The 20,031-nt window shown below is 41.2% G+C and overlaps 1 protein-coding gene across 2 annotated transcripts in view; it reads left to right on the forward strand.

Moving 5' to 3' along the window:
- itgb1a (integrin, beta 1a) overlaps positions 1–20,031 on the forward strand; it is a 39,242-nt gene that overhangs the window by 13,103 nt on the left and 6,108 nt on the right. For both annotated transcript variants that reach the window (XM_032503577.1, XM_032503578.1), the window contains exons 2-14: positions 8,916–8,982; positions 9,591–9,676; positions 10,950–11,169; positions 11,268–11,438; positions 11,992–12,230; positions 12,704–12,859; positions 13,535–13,630; positions 14,120–14,209; positions 14,416–14,556; positions 16,135–16,337; positions 16,495–16,733; positions 17,596–17,818; positions 19,720–19,955. In XM_032503577.1, the coding sequence (XP_032359468.1) occupies positions 8,916–8,982; positions 9,591–9,676; positions 10,950–11,169; positions 11,268–11,438; positions 11,992–12,230; positions 12,704–12,859; positions 13,535–13,630; positions 14,120–14,209; positions 14,416–14,556; positions 16,135–16,337; positions 16,495–16,733; positions 17,596–17,818; positions 19,720–19,955 (2,167 nt within the window). The remainder of the gene's footprint in view (positions 1–8,915; positions 8,983–9,590; positions 9,677–10,949; positions 11,170–11,267; positions 11,439–11,991; positions 12,231–12,703; positions 12,860–13,534; positions 13,631–14,119; positions 14,210–14,415; positions 14,557–16,134; positions 16,338–16,494; positions 16,734–17,595; positions 17,819–19,719; positions 19,956–20,031) is intronic.

The following is a 20,031-nucleotide window of genomic DNA, read 5'->3' on the forward strand; positions in this document are numbered from 1 at the left end:
TGGTTTTACAGGCAGCATTACAGTAAAGTGATGTCATTTTCTGAACTGTTCTATTATTTGCCTTTACCCACTTAGTCATTATATCCACATTACTTATTACTATTTATCAAAGATCTCATTGTGTCAATATTTAGTGAAAGCACCATTAGTCAACACTACGATACCGTTGTGGTATCGATATCGAGGTAGTAGGTCAAAATTATTGTGATATTTGATTTTCTCCATATCGCCCAGCCCTAGCGTCCGATGACTTAGAAACTCCAATGAAGATAATTACCTCTTCTTCTGAGTCTTTCATGTTTTTTAAATCCTCCGTGTCCTCCTTGGCTACTAGCAACTGCGTGGAGGAGGGGTGGGGGCGAAGCACGGTGACGTAAGGCTTGTATCATGTGGACACGCCGACAGTGTTGTTGTCATTACTTAGAATTCCTCATGGGGGTGACAGAAACTACGCACTGTAGCTTTAAGCTGGTTTCTCTACACCAGAGGTTTTCCTACGGGGGTTCAGGAACCTCATGCCCAAATGCTATAAGGAGTTTAAGTTTACAATGTAGTCTCGCATTGCCAGACCTTCCTCCACAGCACCGCTGGGGAGGGTCTGGCTAGTCCATACAGCATTCCCGGAAGGGAGAAAAACAGGCTTTGGTTTATTAGCATTTCTTTAAACTAGTCATAATCGTCATGGGTCATGCTAAGCGCCAGACGGAGCCCCGGTGCTGCTGCAAAATAGATAGTCTAGCCAGCTGTCTGGATTTACCCAGCAGAGATCTGAGGACCAGGTAACCATAGTCCTTAGATTGGACCGATAGTCTAGCTAGCTGTCTGGATTTACCCTGCAGAGACCTGAGGATCAGGTAACCATAGTCCTTAGATTAGACAGATAGTCTAGCTAGCTGTCTGGATTTACCCTGCAGAGATCTGAGGACCAGGTAACCATTATCCTTAGATTGGACAGATAGTCTAGCTAGCTGTCGGGAGTTACCCTGCAGAGATCTTAGGACCAGGTAACCATAGTCCTTAGATTGGACAGATAGTCTAGCTAGCTGTCGGGAGTTACCCTGCAGAGACCTGAGGACCAGGTAACCATAGTCCTTAGATTGGACAGATAGTCTAGCTAGCTGTCTGAATTTACCCTGCAGAGACCTGAGGACCAGGTAACCATAGTCCTCAGAAATCCACCAAAGTTTAACATCACAACGCAAAGTAAGATGAAGGAAACCGAAAACCGGCTGAAAAGAGTGACATACGACTGAATTTCCGGCAGCAACGGAGCAATTTTGGACGTCGTGGATATAGACTAGCTGATGATATTGTCTAGGGGTGGAAAATATAATCGTTTTTATTAGATGCATCACAGTTCTCTCTTTAACGATTTGATGCAGACAAGTTAATAATCGGAATTTAAAAAATTAAATTAGTTCGCCTGCTGCAACATTCTGTTCGCCTTCTGCAGAGCGCTACACAAAACTCTCCTTTCTGCCTGTGGGTTCTCTGCTATACAAACTGTGGATGCACTCCAAACACATGTGCAAGTTGTTTAAGTGGTGACAAAATGGCTGCAATGGTGAGAAACAAACCTGTACAACCTGCACCAGCTACTTTAAAAGATCTGTGGGACTCAAATCAAATAATGCATCGGAAATACAACAAATATGCCAAACATCATTTCCCAATCCTAATAGAAAAACAACCCGTCCCTGATGGCAGCCGGAGGACAATTGAGCAGGTAATGGCATAGCTGCCACTGAACTAGGGCCAGACAGATTACTAAATCCATTGCAGAATGTATTGCAGTGGATTTAAGACCATACTCTGTTGTAGAGAATGAGGGTTTTTGGGGGAGATAGTGCATACTTTGGAGTCTATGTCCAAGATACCTTGTTGGCAATACTTCATATCAAAAGTTGTGGATGCTTTGACGAATTGCCACGTGTCCTACGTTACCGTAACTGCGCATTTCATCAGTGAAGATTGGCAACTAGTGTCACTTGTGCTCCAAACAAGAGCAATTTCACAGTCACACAGGCGGAAATGTGGACGACTTGTTGAAGAGAGTAACACATTAATGGCATCTGAATGACAATGACTTAGTTTTAGTCACAGACAATGCTTCTAATATGGTCGTTGCTGCCTAACTTGGAGGATTTATGCATGCGAGATGTTACGCCCACACCTTAAATCTGGCTTGTGAGTGAGCGCTCAAGCTGCCTGCTCTGTCTAAGCTCCGGGTGAGGATTAGACGCATAGTTTAGTTTTTCCACACAAGTTAGTGTTAGGGACTTTTTCTGTAAAACCATCCATTAAAGTGGATGTCTGTGGTCTGCTTAGTTGAAGCATCTGAACAAGAAGAAAATCAAGTCTTAGGTTTAGCAGGAAAACAAATTGATTCAAAATTGTGAATCATTAAACTTAAATAGTAAGGAAATATTTAAAGTGTTGAATCAATTGACTAATCAGTTAAATAAACTGGGGAATGGGGGTTGTAGAAATCAGGGTGTTACAAATCACACACTGAGTCACTGGGCCATTGCTACAAAGGTGAGGTGGTATTACAAATGACATTGGGAATGTATTTATGGAAAAGATACATATACATGTTACATTAAAAGATTCATGTGATTTTGACTGGCTGACCAGCACTATTTTGTGAAAATGGCTCAGAATTTTTTTCAGATTGATCTCAGGCAACTAGAGTCCCGGGTTTAGTAACACATGCTAGTGGTATTCCCAAAAACCGAAAATCCTTTTCCAAAAAATTAACACACATGTTATGTTTTTTATAAACAAATCTTTTTTTTTTGGTTGGGTGGGAAAAAAGTTAAAAGGGCTTCCGGACACCCCCCAAAAATTTTCTTTGGGATGATGTTTATTAACTTTAAATGAGTTCCCCCCCCCCTGGGTGGGGGGTTTCCCCCCTTGGGTAGAAAAGGTGTTAGGTTTAAACCCCAACCCCGGGATATTGCTTTGCCTTTTAGAAAGGAAAACTCAAGGGCCAATCTGGAAACTTCCTTATGATTTATAAGGTGAAAGGGACCCCCCCTTTCTCGCTTTCCCCCCCCAAAAATTTGGCCCCCCCCCCTTAAAAAAAAGAAACGTGGGGTTTCAAAAGGCAAATGGCATTGGGCAAGGCCAACCTCCCCTCCCCCCCAAGCTCGACCAGAAATTCACAAGGAAAACCATTGGGCTGGGCTCTAGTCGCTGTTAAATTTTCTCCCAGGTAATTTTGGGAAAGAGACTTTAATAAGTATTAGGGACCCTAAGGGTTTTTATAAAAAGGGCTTCAGTACAGTATTAGGGACCACTGAGGCCTATTAAAAAAAAGACTTCAATACAGTATAGGGGACCCCTAAGGGCCATAAAAAACTTCAATACGTAAATTTGGGGCCACAAGGGCTTTAAAAGAAAATTCAAACATATTGGGGTCCCAAAGGCTATTAAAAAGACTTCATAAGTTATTTGGGGACCACTAAAGGGCCAAAAAAAACCTTCAGATACTTTTTGGGACCCTAAGGCCAAAAAAAAGACTTCAGGACATATTAGGTAAATATATCCTAATAAAGAACTTCAGATCAGTATAGGGACCAACCTAAAGTCTATATAAAAAACTTCAATACGTATTTGGACCCCTAAGGGCTATTAAAAAGACTTCAGATACTTTAGGGGCCCAAACTTAAAAGAGCCCTTTGTACAGATTAGGGGGCCCTAAGGTCTATATAAAAGACTTTAATCGTATTGGGGGCCACTAAGTCTAAATTTAAAAAACTTCAGGTACGTATTAGGGGATCATAAGGTCATAAAAGACCTTCAATCCCTATGGGGACCACAGCCTTATAAAAAAGGGCTTCAATCAGTTTAGGGGACCCCAAGTCTATTTAAAAGAACTTTAGATCACTTTGTACCTTTTTAAAAGGGGGTAACATTTCCCCCGGGACACTTCTCTGGGGCTTTTCCGCCCCTTTTTTCCCCCGGCAGTAAATGTTCCAGGTTTTTATCCTGGTCGGGGGAGCGTTCACTCCCCCAGGAAAGCCCGATATTCACCCGTTTTTGCCCCACCCAGTGCCAGCCGCATCACCCTTTTCCGCCACTTAGACTTTGAAAGCCCCTAAAACTTGGGATGCCTTATTCAGCTCAGTTGGGGGCCAATGGACGCTTGGGAGGAATTTTTTTACATGCGGTCAACGAAGGCAGGGAAGGTGGAGCTATGTAAAATGTAAAAGAAAACCATCTCTGTGTCTGGGTGAAATGTTTTTTTTTTTTTTGCTTACCCATGACAAAATGTCTTATCTTTATCCCCTCCTCTGCACATGACACATACTGTGCCACAACCCCCAAATTTCAAGCTTTTTTTTTGAACTTTTCGCAGCTGCCTTTTTACCCTCGAATTCAACATTATTTTGTGATTTTCACTCCCAATTTATCAAATATTTTTTCTTGGCATCATTTTTGCGTGTTTACGTTTCTGACATCAGGGCCCCGAAACCCTTTACCACAGATGTTGTAAGGGGTCTTCCCCCACTAACTTGGTAAAAACCAGAACTACTTATAACTAGGGAAAAAAATTCGGTAGCAGAAATTTAGTAGGCGGGGAAATGGGGAAAAACAAAAACCCTTTATTCGTCCCCCAACGTTTGTAGAATTGGGGCTTTCACAAAAATTTACAAAATGGGGTTTTTTAGATAATCTCATAATGGGATTGAGCCCCACCCCTCCGGAGTTTTGGGGTTTTTTAAAATCCGATTTCGATTTCGGCCCCAAATTTTATATTAAAACAAAAACCAAAACCTTTTTCAAACACCCCCCAACGCCCCCACACCCCCCCCCCCCCCCTGCAACTTCCTCGGGGGAAAAGAAAAAACGTAAATACCATTTAAAGACAGGAAGCATGTCACCATTTTTCTGCTTACTACTAAAAAAAAGCAGGCGGAAAACATGCTTTCATGAATTTTGGCTTGCCAGCTTTTTCCTGTAAATCTAAAAAAGACCACTTTGCCAAAAATGTCATTTTTACCCGAGGGGGGCACGAACCCCAAAAAAAACCCCCAAGCAAAATGATCAAAAATTTAAAAACTTTTTACACTTTCCCCCTTCACTTTGAAAAGGTTTTTTGGAGGGCCAACTATAAAATCTTGGAAATGGTAATAAATTTTAAAGAAGATATGTGTTTTTTTATTTCTTTATCTGCCTTTTGACGTCTTAAATAGATTTCTGAGGGCATCAGTAGAAACAAATTCTCTTCAACTTGCCGTACCCCCCACAATTTCTACTTCATTTTTTGTTAAAATGATGGAAAGTTTGGGTCGGCCTTTAGCTCATCCGGTAGAGCACATGCCCCGGGTTCAAATCTGACCCGAGGACCTTTGCTGCACATCATCCCCCCCCTTTCCTTCCCCCATTTCCTGTCTCTTTTTCAGCTGTTCTAAATAAAAACAAATAAGTCCTAAAAAATATCTTTTAAAAAAACGAGCACAGACAATCAACTTTGCAATCAACCGGACTAATCCAGTCATAAAATGGTACACACAAACAATGTGTTATAGTGGCCATGTTAACCGAAAACCCCCTTGAAATGCTGACACGTTGTCTTTACGACGTCTTTGAATGTGCACTTTAAGGCAGCTTAACGTCCTGCTCCTAGACCTTTCTTGGACTACTCTCTGTCTACATTTTACCGTAAGTTTTTATTGAGCATTCCTGTGCAGCTGCTAAGCTTCACAGGGCTAAAGACTACACGGTTATTTTTCTTAACTTGACACCTGACTGGCATTTTGTAGACGACGTCTGCATTTGAATGATTCCTTGGAGCCGAAGTCAAAACCCCAGAAAGAGTGGAAAGAAAATATCTAGCGTGTGGTTTTGTTCTAAGAGGAATGTGAACCGAAATTCCTTCATTTTAAACTTGGTTTTCACTGAAATCACTTGTTCATTGCAAATGTACTTACCCTACATCACAAACGGATTAAATACTTTTATTTTAGGTCATCACGTAAACATTTTGTGACGGTTATCCTCTAACAAAAAGTCTATTAGGGTTTGATGGTGTAACAGTGGAAGAACCACGTTAAATGTGGGATTTATCTCTCATGGAAGCACAACACGTACACACACTGCCCATGCACAACAGTGGAGATTCAAGCCAGCTGATATAATCTGAGGGGGCTGTAGACAGGCTGTCTGCCCGTCTGTGTCTATATAAACGGACACACACACACACACACACACACACACACACAGAGGCACTCAGGAATGCATCACTCAACACCGCGCACACAGAACGTCAGAGCTTCCTTTACCACATTGTAAGGGAATGCAGTCTTTTAATGTAGCCTCTCTAAATAGCCAGCAACAGCCACTGTGTGTCTAGCTCTAATTTGAACCTCATGCTTTAATATCCAGCGTGGTAGACATTTAGCTACTGTTAGAAATGGCTCCCATGAGTTTGTGATTTATGGTCAAGCCGGATATTGTTTTTACATTCCACATGTTAATTAGATTCAGCACATACTGATCCCTGGGCCACCTTAATACAATATCAGACCATAGAATCTGTAGGAGCCCTCCCAGCTGTCGCTTATTAGAACTGCCAATGAGAACTGCTGAGAATTCCAAGATTATGTCAATGCTAACTAAGTCTTTTGACACAGCAGCAGTAATGTGGAATTTATAATGCTAGTTAGGGGTCACCGAAAATGTGTTGTCCTTAACTTACAGTGCAGACTGTAAATATAACCTCAGGTCTGTTCTCATGATTATTTATAGTCAATAAAACTACCTTCAAACTCAAGGAAATCTTAGACAATTTGGAGCCGTGCTAGCAGTCGGTCGGTTGGTCTTTGTTTGGACTGAAATTAGGGCGATAAATCGATGTTGTATCAATATCGCGATATGAGACAAGATATCGTATAGATTTTGGATATATCATAATATCGTAATATGGCAAGTGTTGTCTTTACCTGGTTTTAAAGGCTGCATTACAGTAAAGTGATGTCATCTTCTCTTCTTACCTTTACCCACTAAGTCATTAAATCATTTTTGTACAATATTTATAATAAATCTCATTGCGTAAATAACATTTTGTTAAAACACCAATAGTTAACCATACAATATTGTCGCAATATCGACATCGAGGTATTTGGTCAAGAATATCGTGATATTTGATTTTCTCTAAATCGCCCAGCCCTAACTAAAATATCTGCGTAACTACTGGATGGCTTTTAATGAAATTATGTAAATAGTCCCCAGAGCGTATATTATAATAACTTTTGTCATCTCCTAAACCTTCCTCTGAGCTTGAGGGGTTTTGGTTTTCATTTAGCGGCACCAGCAGGTCAAAGTTTTTATTTATATTTCAAAATATCTTAACATCTAGTGAATCCATTGGCACGACATGTGGTACAGACTAGAGCAGCAAAGATTAGTGGATTTAATGGATTAGTTGTCAACTGTTGAATAAATCGCTAACTATTTTGATAATCGATTTGAGTCCTTTTTTATTAAATACAATTACAAATTCTCTATGTGAATATTTTGTAGTTTCTTCACTCTTATGACAGTAACCTGAATATCTGAGTTGTTGACAAAACAAGAATGTTGTCTTGGGCTTTGGGGAGGAGTGATCGTCATTTTTCACCATTTTGATTAATTAATGAATCTTTGGTGATTGCCTGACTTTGGTCAGTCGGTTGGTTGGTCAGTCGGTTGGTCGGTCGGTTGGCTGGTCGGTCGTTTGGTTGGTTGGTTGGTTGGTCGGTCGGTCGGTCGGTCGTTTGGTCGGTCGGTGTTGGTTGGTTGGTTGGTTGGTTGGAATGTTGGTTGGTTGGTTGGTTGGTCGGTCGGTTGGTTGGTTGGTATGTTGGTCGGTCGGTCGGTCGGTCGGTTGGTTGGTCGGTTGGTCGGTCGGTTGGTCGTTTGGTCGGTCGGTTGGTTGGTATGTTGGTTGGTTGGTTGGTTGGTCGGTCGGTTGGTTGGTTGGTATGTTGGTCGGTCGGTCGGTCGGCCGGTTGGTTGGTTGGTTGGTCGGTTGGTTGGTTGTCCACTTTGGTCCAAACATATTGTACCTTTGCAGCTATTCAGATGTTTGTGGTCCTCACATGAATGTCCTGCAACATTATGCCATTCCCGTCAGCCTCAGTTGTTATTTGTGTTTAGTGCTAATTAGCAAATGTTAGCACAACTAAGATAGTGAATATATATGAAATATTAGACCTTTTAAACCTCGGCGTGTTACCATTGTCACTGTGGGTATGCTGGCAAGCTTTTGCTCAAAGCACCACTATACTTAAGAACAATCTCAAAGAGCCCCCCCCCCCCCCCCAGCATGGCTCTAGACTGCTCACAATTTAGCTGATCAGTGCGATGAAATGTCCTTCAGCTCACTTATCCTAAGTAAATCAGATGCTTTGCATTAAGAGTAGGACAAGATGCATCAATATGGCTGACCAAATGGCCTGCTCACGGACAAGGGATCAATATACATACCCAACCAGAGAGGGGTTGACTCTAGGGAACTGATGCTATTTACAGTAAAAGGGATTGTGGGGGAAAAGGTGGCTGCAGTCCAAGCCATGGGCAAGTCAGTGTGATAGTGTCTGTACGTAAATGTGTGAATACATGCTTGGATGGGAAAATGGTCTGAATTGAATTAGCTGCCTGTTACCCTTAGAGCGACTAAGAATAGCCAGACCCCTGCCACTGGATAATTTATTATCTCCAGTTATTACCAAGCCATTTACACGTTCAATCTGTCATCTCTCTCTCACGCTTCTCGACCATTTTGTTCAGGAAATTAGTAATTCAAGCATTCAGACGACCAGGTATTAACAAAGAGATAATCACACATGGCATATTGCTATCCAAAACAACAGTAGCTCTTTGCTGAGACAATACCACATTTTAAAGATTTTTTTTTGTGTTTTCAGATGGACTTGAAGCTGCTCTTGATATCCACATTGTTAGGAGTTTTTTGTTACAGTCATGCTCAGAAAGGTAAGTTTGGCCTAGATACTGTATTGCTGTAACATCATTTGTTGTTGATAAATGCAAAGTTTTTTGGAGCGCTTTTCTAGTCTTAACGGCTTTTACATAGTACAAAAACCATTCACACACATCCTGTGTGCCGTACAAGGTTCCACCTGCTCATCAGATAAACACACACAAGTGTCCCAAGGACACTTCAACACGAGACTGCAGGGCCAGGGATCGAACTACCAACCTTTCGATTGTCAGGCGACCGTTCCACCACTGATCCACAGCCGCTCTGTGTTGATTTCAGCTTGCATAGTATAGTATGCATAGTATGATGACTCGGATGTCCCCTCCCCCCCCTCCCTCAGTGAGGCACTCCCGGCTACTTTATCTTAAAGATGTCATTGACCAGATATCCACCCTAGCATCACAGAGCTTAGAGGATAATGGAAAAGACAGAATTTTCCGTCTCTGTCTCCAGTTACCATCGAGCCATACAGGGTTCCAGATGAACTGATGTATAAACACGGGGGGGGGGCTTAACGGGCAGCTTGCTTTGCAGGGCCTGTGCTGTGCCACTGCTCCCTCTGACTCTGCCTTCCTCTCTTCTCCCTTTGTTTTCCATCCAGAGGGGAACGAGTGCATCAATGCCAATGCCAAATACTGCGGGGAGTGCATCCAGGCGGGAGCCAAATGTGGCTGGTGTAAAGACCCGGTATGTCAGCCATAATTGTGGTGGAGAAATGCAGTTTGATGCCATTACGGTGCCATTAGGCATAGCCCAAAGTCCTTAATGTAGGGCTTCAGCCAATGATTGTCTGATGATTTTTTAAAGTAATCCATTACTTGCTTAGCCGGTAAAATATCAGAAAATAAAGAAAAACACCCATCACAATTTCCCAGAACTCAGGGTGATGTCTATAAATTCCTAGTATTGTCAGACTTTTGTCAACAATCCACAACTGAAAGATTTTTTGATATACAATAGAGCCAAAAATGGATATTTTTGTAGATTGAATATCTTTTGATTTTGGATTTGTCAGTTGGTCAGACAATACAAGCAATTAAAAGACCTCACATATAGTGACGAGGACATTTTGAAGTATTTTACTGATGTTTTGTAAAAATGATTTTCATTCATTGATAAAATAAAAAGTAGAAAATCGATAAATTGTAGTCCTATTCCTCACATTTGAGAAGCAGTTTTGCACAAAAATAACTATAATTATTATAATTTTTGGGGGGTTAATCATTTCAGAACTTGACTAATATACAGCTATAAAGTCACTGTTTTTTGTATTACACTTTAATAAAGTTACAAGACTTAAAAAAATAATGATCAAAATCAGAGCAGGAGAGGCCAAAAGATCCTTACTTTTTGTCTTTAGCATAGTTAAAATCTCCACTAAATTACACTACACTACATACTCCATAATGCAACTCTTTTGATAGACCCTGTCTTCCTGGTTAATGCCCCTAGTTTGTAACGTAGGCTTTCTGTTTTTTTTTTTTTATTATTGATACTGTTTATTGATCCCCAGTGGGGAAATTAAAATGTACACTGTTTTATTAGTAATCACTACACACAAGCCTGAAACACACACACACACATGCTCAGGACCTATTCATGCCCAAATGGAGAGATGTCAGAGTGAGTGGGCTGCCAATGCTGGACCAGCGCCCTGAGCTGTTGGGGGGGCACAGTGCCTTGCTCAGGAGCAGGAGGTGAAGTGGCATCTCTCCAGCAACCAATCTACCAAAACTCTGTATTTTAGTCTGTACGGGGACTTGAACCAGCGACCCTCCGGTTCCCAACCCTACAGACTGAGCTACTACCACCCCGTTATAAGTTTTAAACTTGCAGTCTCCAAGCCTCAGCCAACAGCTATCACAGACTGAGCAGTGCATCTTATGACAAACCCATTTCCTTTTGTGTAATGAAGGTATTGTCCCTTTAATTCTCCCTTTCCTGCTGTTGCTTCTTGTAGAACTTCCTGAAACAGGGTGAGACTGTGTCGACCCGTTGTGACGAGCTGCAGTCTTTGATAAAAAGGGGCTGTAGTGATGCAATGATTGAGAACCCCCACGGGGAACAGAAGACCCTCAAGAACAAAACAGTGACACATCGCAAAAAGGGAGCAGAGAAACTGAGGCCAGAGGACATCACGCAGATCCAGCCCCAGAAACTCAGCCTCACCCTCCGATCTGGTGAGACTGAAGCTTTTTCTGAAGCTGTTCTTACCTTCTTTCGGATCTGATTAGTCCACTTTGGCAATTTTTTTTTTAACAACGGTAACTTTATGTAGGTGAGCCTCAAACTTTCAACCTAAAGTTCAAACGAGCGGAAGATTATCCCATCGACCTGTACTACTTGATGGATCTGTCCTACTCCATGAAGGACGATCTGGAGAACGTCAAGAACCTGGGAACAAGTCTAATGCTGGAGATGTCAAAGATCACCTCTGACTTCAGGATAGGTGAGGATTTTCATCATTTTGATCATATTTGACACATTGTATCTTTTAGGGGCAAATAAATTAAAAAAGCTTTCGCTGCCCGACTTTGGTTTTGGTTATTTAACAAAAAAACTACAAGAATACACATTAGTTAAAAAACATACTCTTGAAACCATTTTGGTCACCAGTTCTTATTCAATTACTTTGTTGATCCGAGGTTTTCAAACCTATTTGCAGCAGCTGTATTGCCTGTAACGGCTCATATAATTATGTTTTTAGTGTTTCTGAGTTTTCTTCAGTATCAAAGTAATCCAGTGATAGTTGTCTGTACATCCTTGGGAACATTGCCAAAAGGAACTGCTTATAAGTAATTCAGCTTATTTTAGTGATGCCAATTTGCCAAAATGTAAACAAATACAGGCAAAAAAGCTACAATGCTACCAAGCCACGTCAGTTTAACGCAGAAGCATGAATCACGCTTTTGACTAAAGCATCTTTTACTTTACCCTTAGCACTTTATATTTTCTGCTCAAGTTGTCTAAAATGAAATTCTGAATCCCATTGTCTTTTACAGGTTTTGGTTCCTTTGTGGAAAAGACAGTCATGCCATACATCAGCACCACCCCGGCCAAGCTGCTGAACCCATGCACCGGCGACCAGAACTGCACCAGCCCGTTCAGCTACAAGAACGTGCTGAAGCTGACCAGCGATGGCAAGAGGTTCAACACCCTGGTGGGCCAGCAGCACATCTCCGGAAACCTGGACTCTCCTGAAGGGGGGTTTGATGCCATCATGCAAGTGGCTGTGTGTGGGGTAAGCAACAACAACAACAAAAGAAGAAGAAAAGCTGTTTCCCTTCGATTCAGTTCAATTCTGTTTATAGTATCAGATCATAGCAAGAGTTATCACAAGACTCTTTACACATAGAGAAGGTCTAGACCACACTATAATTTCCAAAACCCAACAATTCCAGTAACTTCCCTGAGAGCAAGCATTTAGTGTGACAGTGATCCTGTGGGAAATACTCATTCTCATACTCATTTCCCACAATTACTTGCTTGGAGGGAGACAGCGCCAGTAAATGCATTTATGGGGTGATGTGTGAAAAGGTATTTTATAGGTTCTTGGTGTTTCCAAGGAGAGTTTTGGAAGCAGTAATAATCAGAAGTTCATGTGTCAGATTATAAGATGCTCATATTCTCCCATTAGCTTTTATAGAGAGGATGTATTGCTGTTGGCAGACAATTATTACTTGCTGTTTGAGTGTTTTGCTTCTCACTTCTCAGAATCATATTGGTTGGAGGAATGTGACCCGTCTGCTTGTGTTTTCCACTGATGCTGGCTTCCACTTTGCCGGCGATGGCAAACTGGGTGGCATCGTTCTGCCCAATGATGGAAAATGTCACTTGGAGAACAATGTGTATACCATGAGCCACTACTATGTAAGTTGCTGAGTATTGTTCGGCCTGTTCTGCAGTGCTACTCGTGTTAACTGTGTGTTACAATGACTATGCTTAAAGGCACGTAATATAGTTTTTTTAGCCTTTATTCTGAAAAAGACAATATTCTGACTAAGCTTTTTACATGGCCAATGAAAGTGAATATTCCCGCTTACATGCGGACGTGCAAAATAGGATTTTTTCACATTTTTGCAAGCACAGCGTCCCTCTTTCATTCCTTCAACCGACTTCTTGAAAAGGTCGTGGTAGAGATGGGTGCGCATATTCAAAAACCTGAGTCTTTGATATTGTTAAAAGTAGCTGTGTTTCTCCTTCTTATCGGGTCTGCAGCCTTGCAAACTGTTGGCTGGTTGGTTTGTGTACAGCAACCATAGCAACGCACACAGCTGACCATAAGCCTGCGGTTGATTGATTGAGACACATATTCTGAAGAAAGCTTCTGAAACCCAAATAATACAGGAATTTCCCACATGTCTTAGTAGGAAAATGCAATATTCGGAAAAAGTCCTTATTCGGAATATCCGACCAGAATATGCTGTTTATATGACCTGTATCAAATTCAGAATATTGTCAAAATCTGAATATTAGTGGAATATTGGTTTGCATGTAAACCTACTCAGTGTAAATTTGACTTTTCCCCTCCATATTGTTTTAAAGGATTATCCCTCCATTGCCCACCTGGTTCAGAAGCTGAGCGACAACAACATTCAGACTATCTTTGCAGTCACAGAGGAGTTCCAGCCCGTTTACCAAGTGAGTTCTCTCTCTGACTCTTTGGCTCTTTATGTGACACAACTTGTCTTCACTTTAATCCCGTTCTTTTGAGCGTACTTCCTGCATTCCTCATTCCTTCTGCGTGTGTGATTGGAAGTAACCCAGTACCTCTGCTGCGAATTATGGTAGCATCTCCAGCTCGAATTATTGCCTTGTGTCATTGTGCCTTTTCAGGCCAGTTCAACCCAGTTCCATCTGAGTTATTAACAGTTCTTTCTTTTAGCCTCACAGTAGCTTCAGTGGGCTTCAAAGCATAAAAACAAGTCCATGATTTCAAGGTTAAAATCAATGTTGTATTGATCTAAATCTGCAATTAAATGGCTAAATCAGTATATTTAATATAAAAAAGTCCTTAAAAGTTAATAGAAAAAGATTGAAAGCAATTGTTGCTAATAGATATTCAAGATATCTCAAGATTAACAGAGCTTGGATTTAGCTTTATTCTAAAATGTTTTTTTCTCTTCTCAGGAGCTGAAAAATCTGATACCAAAGTCTGCAGTGGGAACTCTGTCTGCCAACTCAAGCAATGTGATCAACCTTATTATAGACGCTTACAATGTAAGTGCGCTGGCGAGAATGTTGATTTTAAGCACCCTTGTAAAAAAAAAAAACTGTATTAGTCACATGAACCACATGAAAGCATTCGACATTGGGAGTGATTCTCATTTAATACTCCGATAATCCTTTGTGTATTGTGTGCTCTCAACATAAAACTACCAGATGACATTCCAACGTCCGTGCTGTTATCTCTTGTTTTTTGGCAGTCTCTCTCGTCTGAGGTTATTTTGGAAAACAGCAAGCTTCCAGAGGGAGTGACCATAGCTTACACGTCCCGCTGTAAGAACGGAGTGGTTAGTGAGGGCGAAAGTGGACGCAAATGCTCCAACATCTCCATCGGAGATGAGGTGAGGATTAGAAAATTGCTCTTTTTTTGTTGCTGTTGTATTTCACCAGTAGATGATTGACCCTGTCAAGATGTCAAATGAAATGTAGATCATGAAAAAGGTTTGCATGCAATGACAATGAAAGGTTTCTCAATAACACACAGCAGAGACCATGATATATATTTAATTTGAAAACAGAAATATTTAAATTTTCCTGTTTTCATTTCTTTTTGTTGTTTTTTTAATGGTCAAAAACTCAATAGCAATCAACATTACACAGTTTTTAAAAGTTTGAAAGCGAGGAGAGCTCACTCTGACTGACCAAACAAAAACTGAACAAAAAAAAAAATGCTTAAAGGACCATTCCGGTGCAAACTGAACCTAAATGAACACATGAGTACCAAGTCGACCGTTCTCCGGGATATGTTTTCATATTAATCGAGTGTGACCAGTTTTAGCGCAAACCCCTAATTAGCTCATGCTAGTCGTCGGGGCACGTAAAAGTAAAACAAAATGGCTATTTCAACACCACTAACAAGGCTCAAAATGGCACCACACTTCCACAGGAGCATGTTGAGGGTCCCTACATGTAACCCGAAGCAATCAATCAATTATCAAATCACACAAACCAACAATCAGATGAACCCAATTGAAAACCTCCTTGGCTGAGATAATAAATAAGCAGCAATACGAACACAAAGTTTTAGTAACGTTAGCATATGTAGTGTAAAATTGCCCTCGTAATATTCAAGACTCATAAGACAAATACCAGATACAAAACTATGTCAATATAGGCTTAAAGCTTTTTTATCATGAACATGGCATCGAAAAGGATATCTGCACACAACTTTGTGAATTATCTTTCTCTGAAAAATACAATTAAGGGCCATTTATTTAAATGCACCTAGGCTAAAGACACAATGCACTCCACATTTTTCATGTTACCATTCATTTCTTCTGCTAAGTGAATAGGGTGTCTACTTATTTCTAAAAGAGATCATTTCAAAACAATAGCCAAAGACGGACATTTATTTCAGCTTTTATTAGTATTATAGCAACATGATTCTTTTTTTGTCCAAATCCATCAGTCTCCCACTTGTATCAGACCTAATTTAGGAAAGGTCACCAAGCCAAGTCTCAAGATTAAATCCTCGGGACCACATCAAACTGATTAGCAAAGCATTGATAGTAAACCAGCAACAAACACACAGTAACAGAGTGAGTTGTCTTCCCTTAAACGGGTTACTTTGTTCTCTAGTTTCTGGGAAAAACCATCCATTATAGAAATCCAGAGCTCTGACCAGATTACCACATGCTAATAGCTAATAATGAGCTCTGATCTGAAAGGGAGGTTTCTTTTTTGGGCTATAGAATATTTTTATCCCATCACTTTTGTAATTCACACACTGTATTGCACAAAAAAACTACAGCTTGTGTTGATCTACTTCACTTGTAATCACTGTGGTTTTGTTTTCTGCCCTGAGCCAGTGTTAGTTAATTGACACAACTATTTTGTTTTGAGATTTTCACAGACGTTTGACAAACTCAGTATTTTGATCTCTGAGTCAGGCTTTCCCCTTTTTTTCCCTTCATTCCTAGGTCATGTTTAGCATCAGTGTGACATCTAAGGGCTGTCCGAAACAAGGCAAGCCGGAGATCATCAAGATAAAGCCCCTGGGATTCACGGAGGAGGTGGAGATCACCCTCAACTTCATTTGTGAGTGTGAATGCCACAAGGACGGTATCAAGAACAGTCAACTCTGCCACTTTGGTAACGGGACTTACGAATGTGGTGCCTGCAAGTGAGTCTATGAACATTTCCACAGTCTTTATTTTACCATACATTGATCTTACACAGATAAAATATCCAGAAACTTTAAGTCCCATGTTCAAGCTTACTTGGATTTCTGTTTTAGTGTAGAGAAGTGCTTCAGAATCACACCCTTTCCCTTGTCTCAGGTGTAATGAAGGACGCGTGGGCAGACAGTGTGAATGCAGCAGTAACGATGTAGCCACAGAGGACATGGACAGGACCTGCCGCAAAGACAATGGCACCGACATCTGCAGCAACAACGGAGACTGCGTGTGCGGCACATGTGAGTGCAAGAAAAGGGACAACCCTGAGGAGAGGTACAGCGGCCAGTTCTGCGAGTGTGACAACTTCAACTGTGACCGCTCTGGAAACAAACTGTGTGGAGGTGAGTATGACAGCTCCACGGGGACGAATGAAGTAATCTCTGCACGTAGGCTTCGTAGTGCGTTCCATTTGCACTCAGAAGTTGGAATTTCCGAGTTCACAGTTGGGAACTCGCCTCTTCCAAAGTTGGACAACCTCGCAGTCCCCCGAGCTTAAAGTACAATATGGCTGCTCCGTGCATCAAGAGTAGTAAAAGGTGTAGTAATATACAGTTTTATATATATATATCAGCACTTCAGTCTTGTTTGTTTCTTACTAAATCACAGTCCTGTCCAACTTCTATCTGCGGACATGTTGTGACGCTGTTTAAAGGGGTGGGGGAAAAAAAAAAATCAATATATTGTACACAGATGCCAAGTATCGATCTTTTATTATATATGTGGTGGTCAGTTTGTCCCATTTTGCAGCAATAAAATTGAAGTGAGATGAACAAACAGAGAAATATTTCTTTTTAGATAAAACAGATGTTGACAAGGTTTCCTTCTGGGGACGTCATTTGAAATTGAAATGAAAACAATTGCAATATATCACAGAATGATTTTTAAAATCACAATATCGTATCGTGACAAAAGTATCGTGATGATGTCACATTGTGATTCCCAGCCCTGGCTGTTTGTATTCACAAAAAACTGGGTTATCAACTGGTATTGCTAACAGTGGCTAACCTGTGTAGAGCAAACCCCACTGTGAATTCCGACTTATTAAATAGAACGCAGTCAACTCAGCTGTGACGTCATTCCCAGCTTTGGCTTTTGACTTTCGACTTCCGTGGTAAATTAATCAGTGCAGCACAGAGTGTTAAATGGACCTAAGATGATGTTTAGAAGAATTTTCCTAATTCTTTTTATTCCCTCTCTACTTAGGTCATGGCCGCTGTGAGTGCAGAGTGTGTATCTGTGACACCATGTGGACCGGAAGTGCCTGTGATTGCTCTCTGGACAACAGCACATGTATGGCCAGCAACAAGCAGATCTGTAACGGCCGAGGAACATGTGAATGTGGCACTTGCAAGTGCACTGACCCCAAATTCCAGGGTCCCACCTGTGAAACTTGCCCTACCTGTCCAGGAGTATGTACTGAACACAAGTAAGTCGGAAATGAAGATGTGTCAAAATATCACATATGTCGCTGCACAAAGGTGTTTGCCTATTGATAATGGAGATGAGGAATGGTTACAGCAATCTCTTGAGGCATTTTAGTGCATTGACAAAAATCCCAAACTAACCTTTCACACCGTAAAGGTACTGTATAATGTGTAACATTGACGTATCGAACCACATAGAACTTTGTTATACATATATTTTGTTGAGTTGTGTACTTAACATTATCCCACGTGTTTCCAACAACGTACAAACCCAGAGAAATAATAGGTGTAAACCGAGCTCTGCCTCCTGTCATGTGGGTAAAAAATAAATGCCAGCTAATGTAGTCCACAGCCCTCAATTTGTCTGAGGGGGGCACCACAGACTTTGAAAATTCCTGGTCTAGAGTAACAATGACAATGGAAAGAGATGGTAATGTTGAATGTAAATCCATTTACCTGCATTGTTCTGGAGTGGAGGAAACATTTTAAGGTCCCATGACATGGTGCTCTTTGGATGCTTTTAAATAGGCCTTAGTGGTCCCTTAGTACTGTATCCGAAGTCTCTTTTATATAGACCTTAGTGGTCCCCTAATACTGTATCTGAAGTCTCTTTTATATAGACCTTGGTGGTCCCCTAATACTGTATCTGAAGTCTCTTTTATAAAGACCTTAGTGGTCCTTTAGTACTGCATCCGAAGTGGTCCCCTAATACTGTATCTGAAGTCTCTTTATATAGACCTTGGTGGTCCCCTAATACTGTATCCAAAGTCTCTTTTATATAGACCTTAGTGGTCCCCTAAAACTGTATCTGAAGTCTCTTTTATATAGACCTTAGTGGTCCCCTAATACTGTATCTGAAGTGTCTTTTATATAGACCTTAGTGGTCCCCTAATACTGTATCTGAAGTCTCTTTTATATAGACCTTAGTGGTCCCCTAATACTGTATCTGAAGTCTCTTTTATATAGACCTTAGTGGTCCCCTAATACTGTATCTGAAGTCTCTTTTATATAGACCTTAGTGGTCCCCTAATACTGTATCTGAAGTCTCTTTTATATAGACCTTAGTTGTCCCCTAATACTGTATCTGAAGTCTCTTTTATATAGACCTTAGTGGCCCCCTAATACTTTATCCAAAGTCTCTTTTATATAGAACTTAGTGGTCCCCTAATACTGTATCTGAAGTCACTTTTATATAGACCTTAGTGGTCCCCTAATACTGTATCTGAAGTCTCTTTTATATAGACCTTAGTTGTCCCTTAATAATGTATCTGAAGTCTCTTTTATATAGACCTTAGTGGTCCCCTAATACTGTATCTGAAGTCTCTTTTATATACCCTTAGTGGCCCCCTAATACTTTATCCAAAGTCTCTTTTATATAGACCTTAGTGGTCCCCTAATACTGTATCTGAAGTCTCTTTTATATAGACCTTAGTGGTCCCCTAATACTGTATCTTAAGTCTCTTTTATATATGCCTTAGTGATCCCCTAATGCCATATCTGAAGTCTCATTCATATAGACCTTAGTGGGCCCCTGATACCATGTCTGACCATATCTTTTGACGGGGGGGGGGTAAGGAGGAGGTTGGGGGTGTGGCCTTGACCAGCTGCCACTTTGCTTGTTTAAAAGCCATGATGTCTCTCTCGCATGGGTGGGCCAAATTCTCTGGGCGGGTAGAGCAGAGAAAGGGGAGGTAACCTTGCCCCTTATGACCTCATAAAGTGAAATCTTCATGCCATGGGACCTTTTAAGAGACATATGTCTCAAAACCCGTATAAGTAAAAACTAAAAACTGCATTATTACACACAAGACATCAGTAAGAGTGTTTTTTTTTTAATGTGTGACCTTTTTAATGGCAGCGCAAATCTCACAGCTCATTACTAACAACATCTCGTTGCTTCCAGAGAGTGCGTCCAGTGCCGGGCATTCGGCACCGGTGAGAAGAAGGACACATGTGAGAGAGACTGCAGCTACTTCAACCTGATTAAAGTGAAGGACAGGGACAAGCTGCCCCAGCCCAACGACGCCTCTTACCCCGTGATGCACTGCAAGGAGAGGGACGCCAACGACTGCTGGTTCTACTACACCTACGCTGTCAACAACAACACGGAGAAGGAGGTCCATGTGGTGGACACGCTGGGTAAGCAGGAAGCTGGGCTAACACGAGCCAGGGTGTGGAAGGTTTCTGTTACAGAGAAAGCTAATTACAGGGCCTG

Source organism: Etheostoma spectabile, chromosome 22, assembly GCF_008692095.1.
Source record: "Etheostoma spectabile isolate EspeVRDwgs_2016 chromosome 22, UIUC_Espe_1.0, whole genome shotgun sequence".
NCBI classification, from domain to species: domain Eukaryota; kingdom Metazoa; phylum Chordata; class Actinopteri; order Perciformes; family Percidae; genus Etheostoma; species Etheostoma spectabile.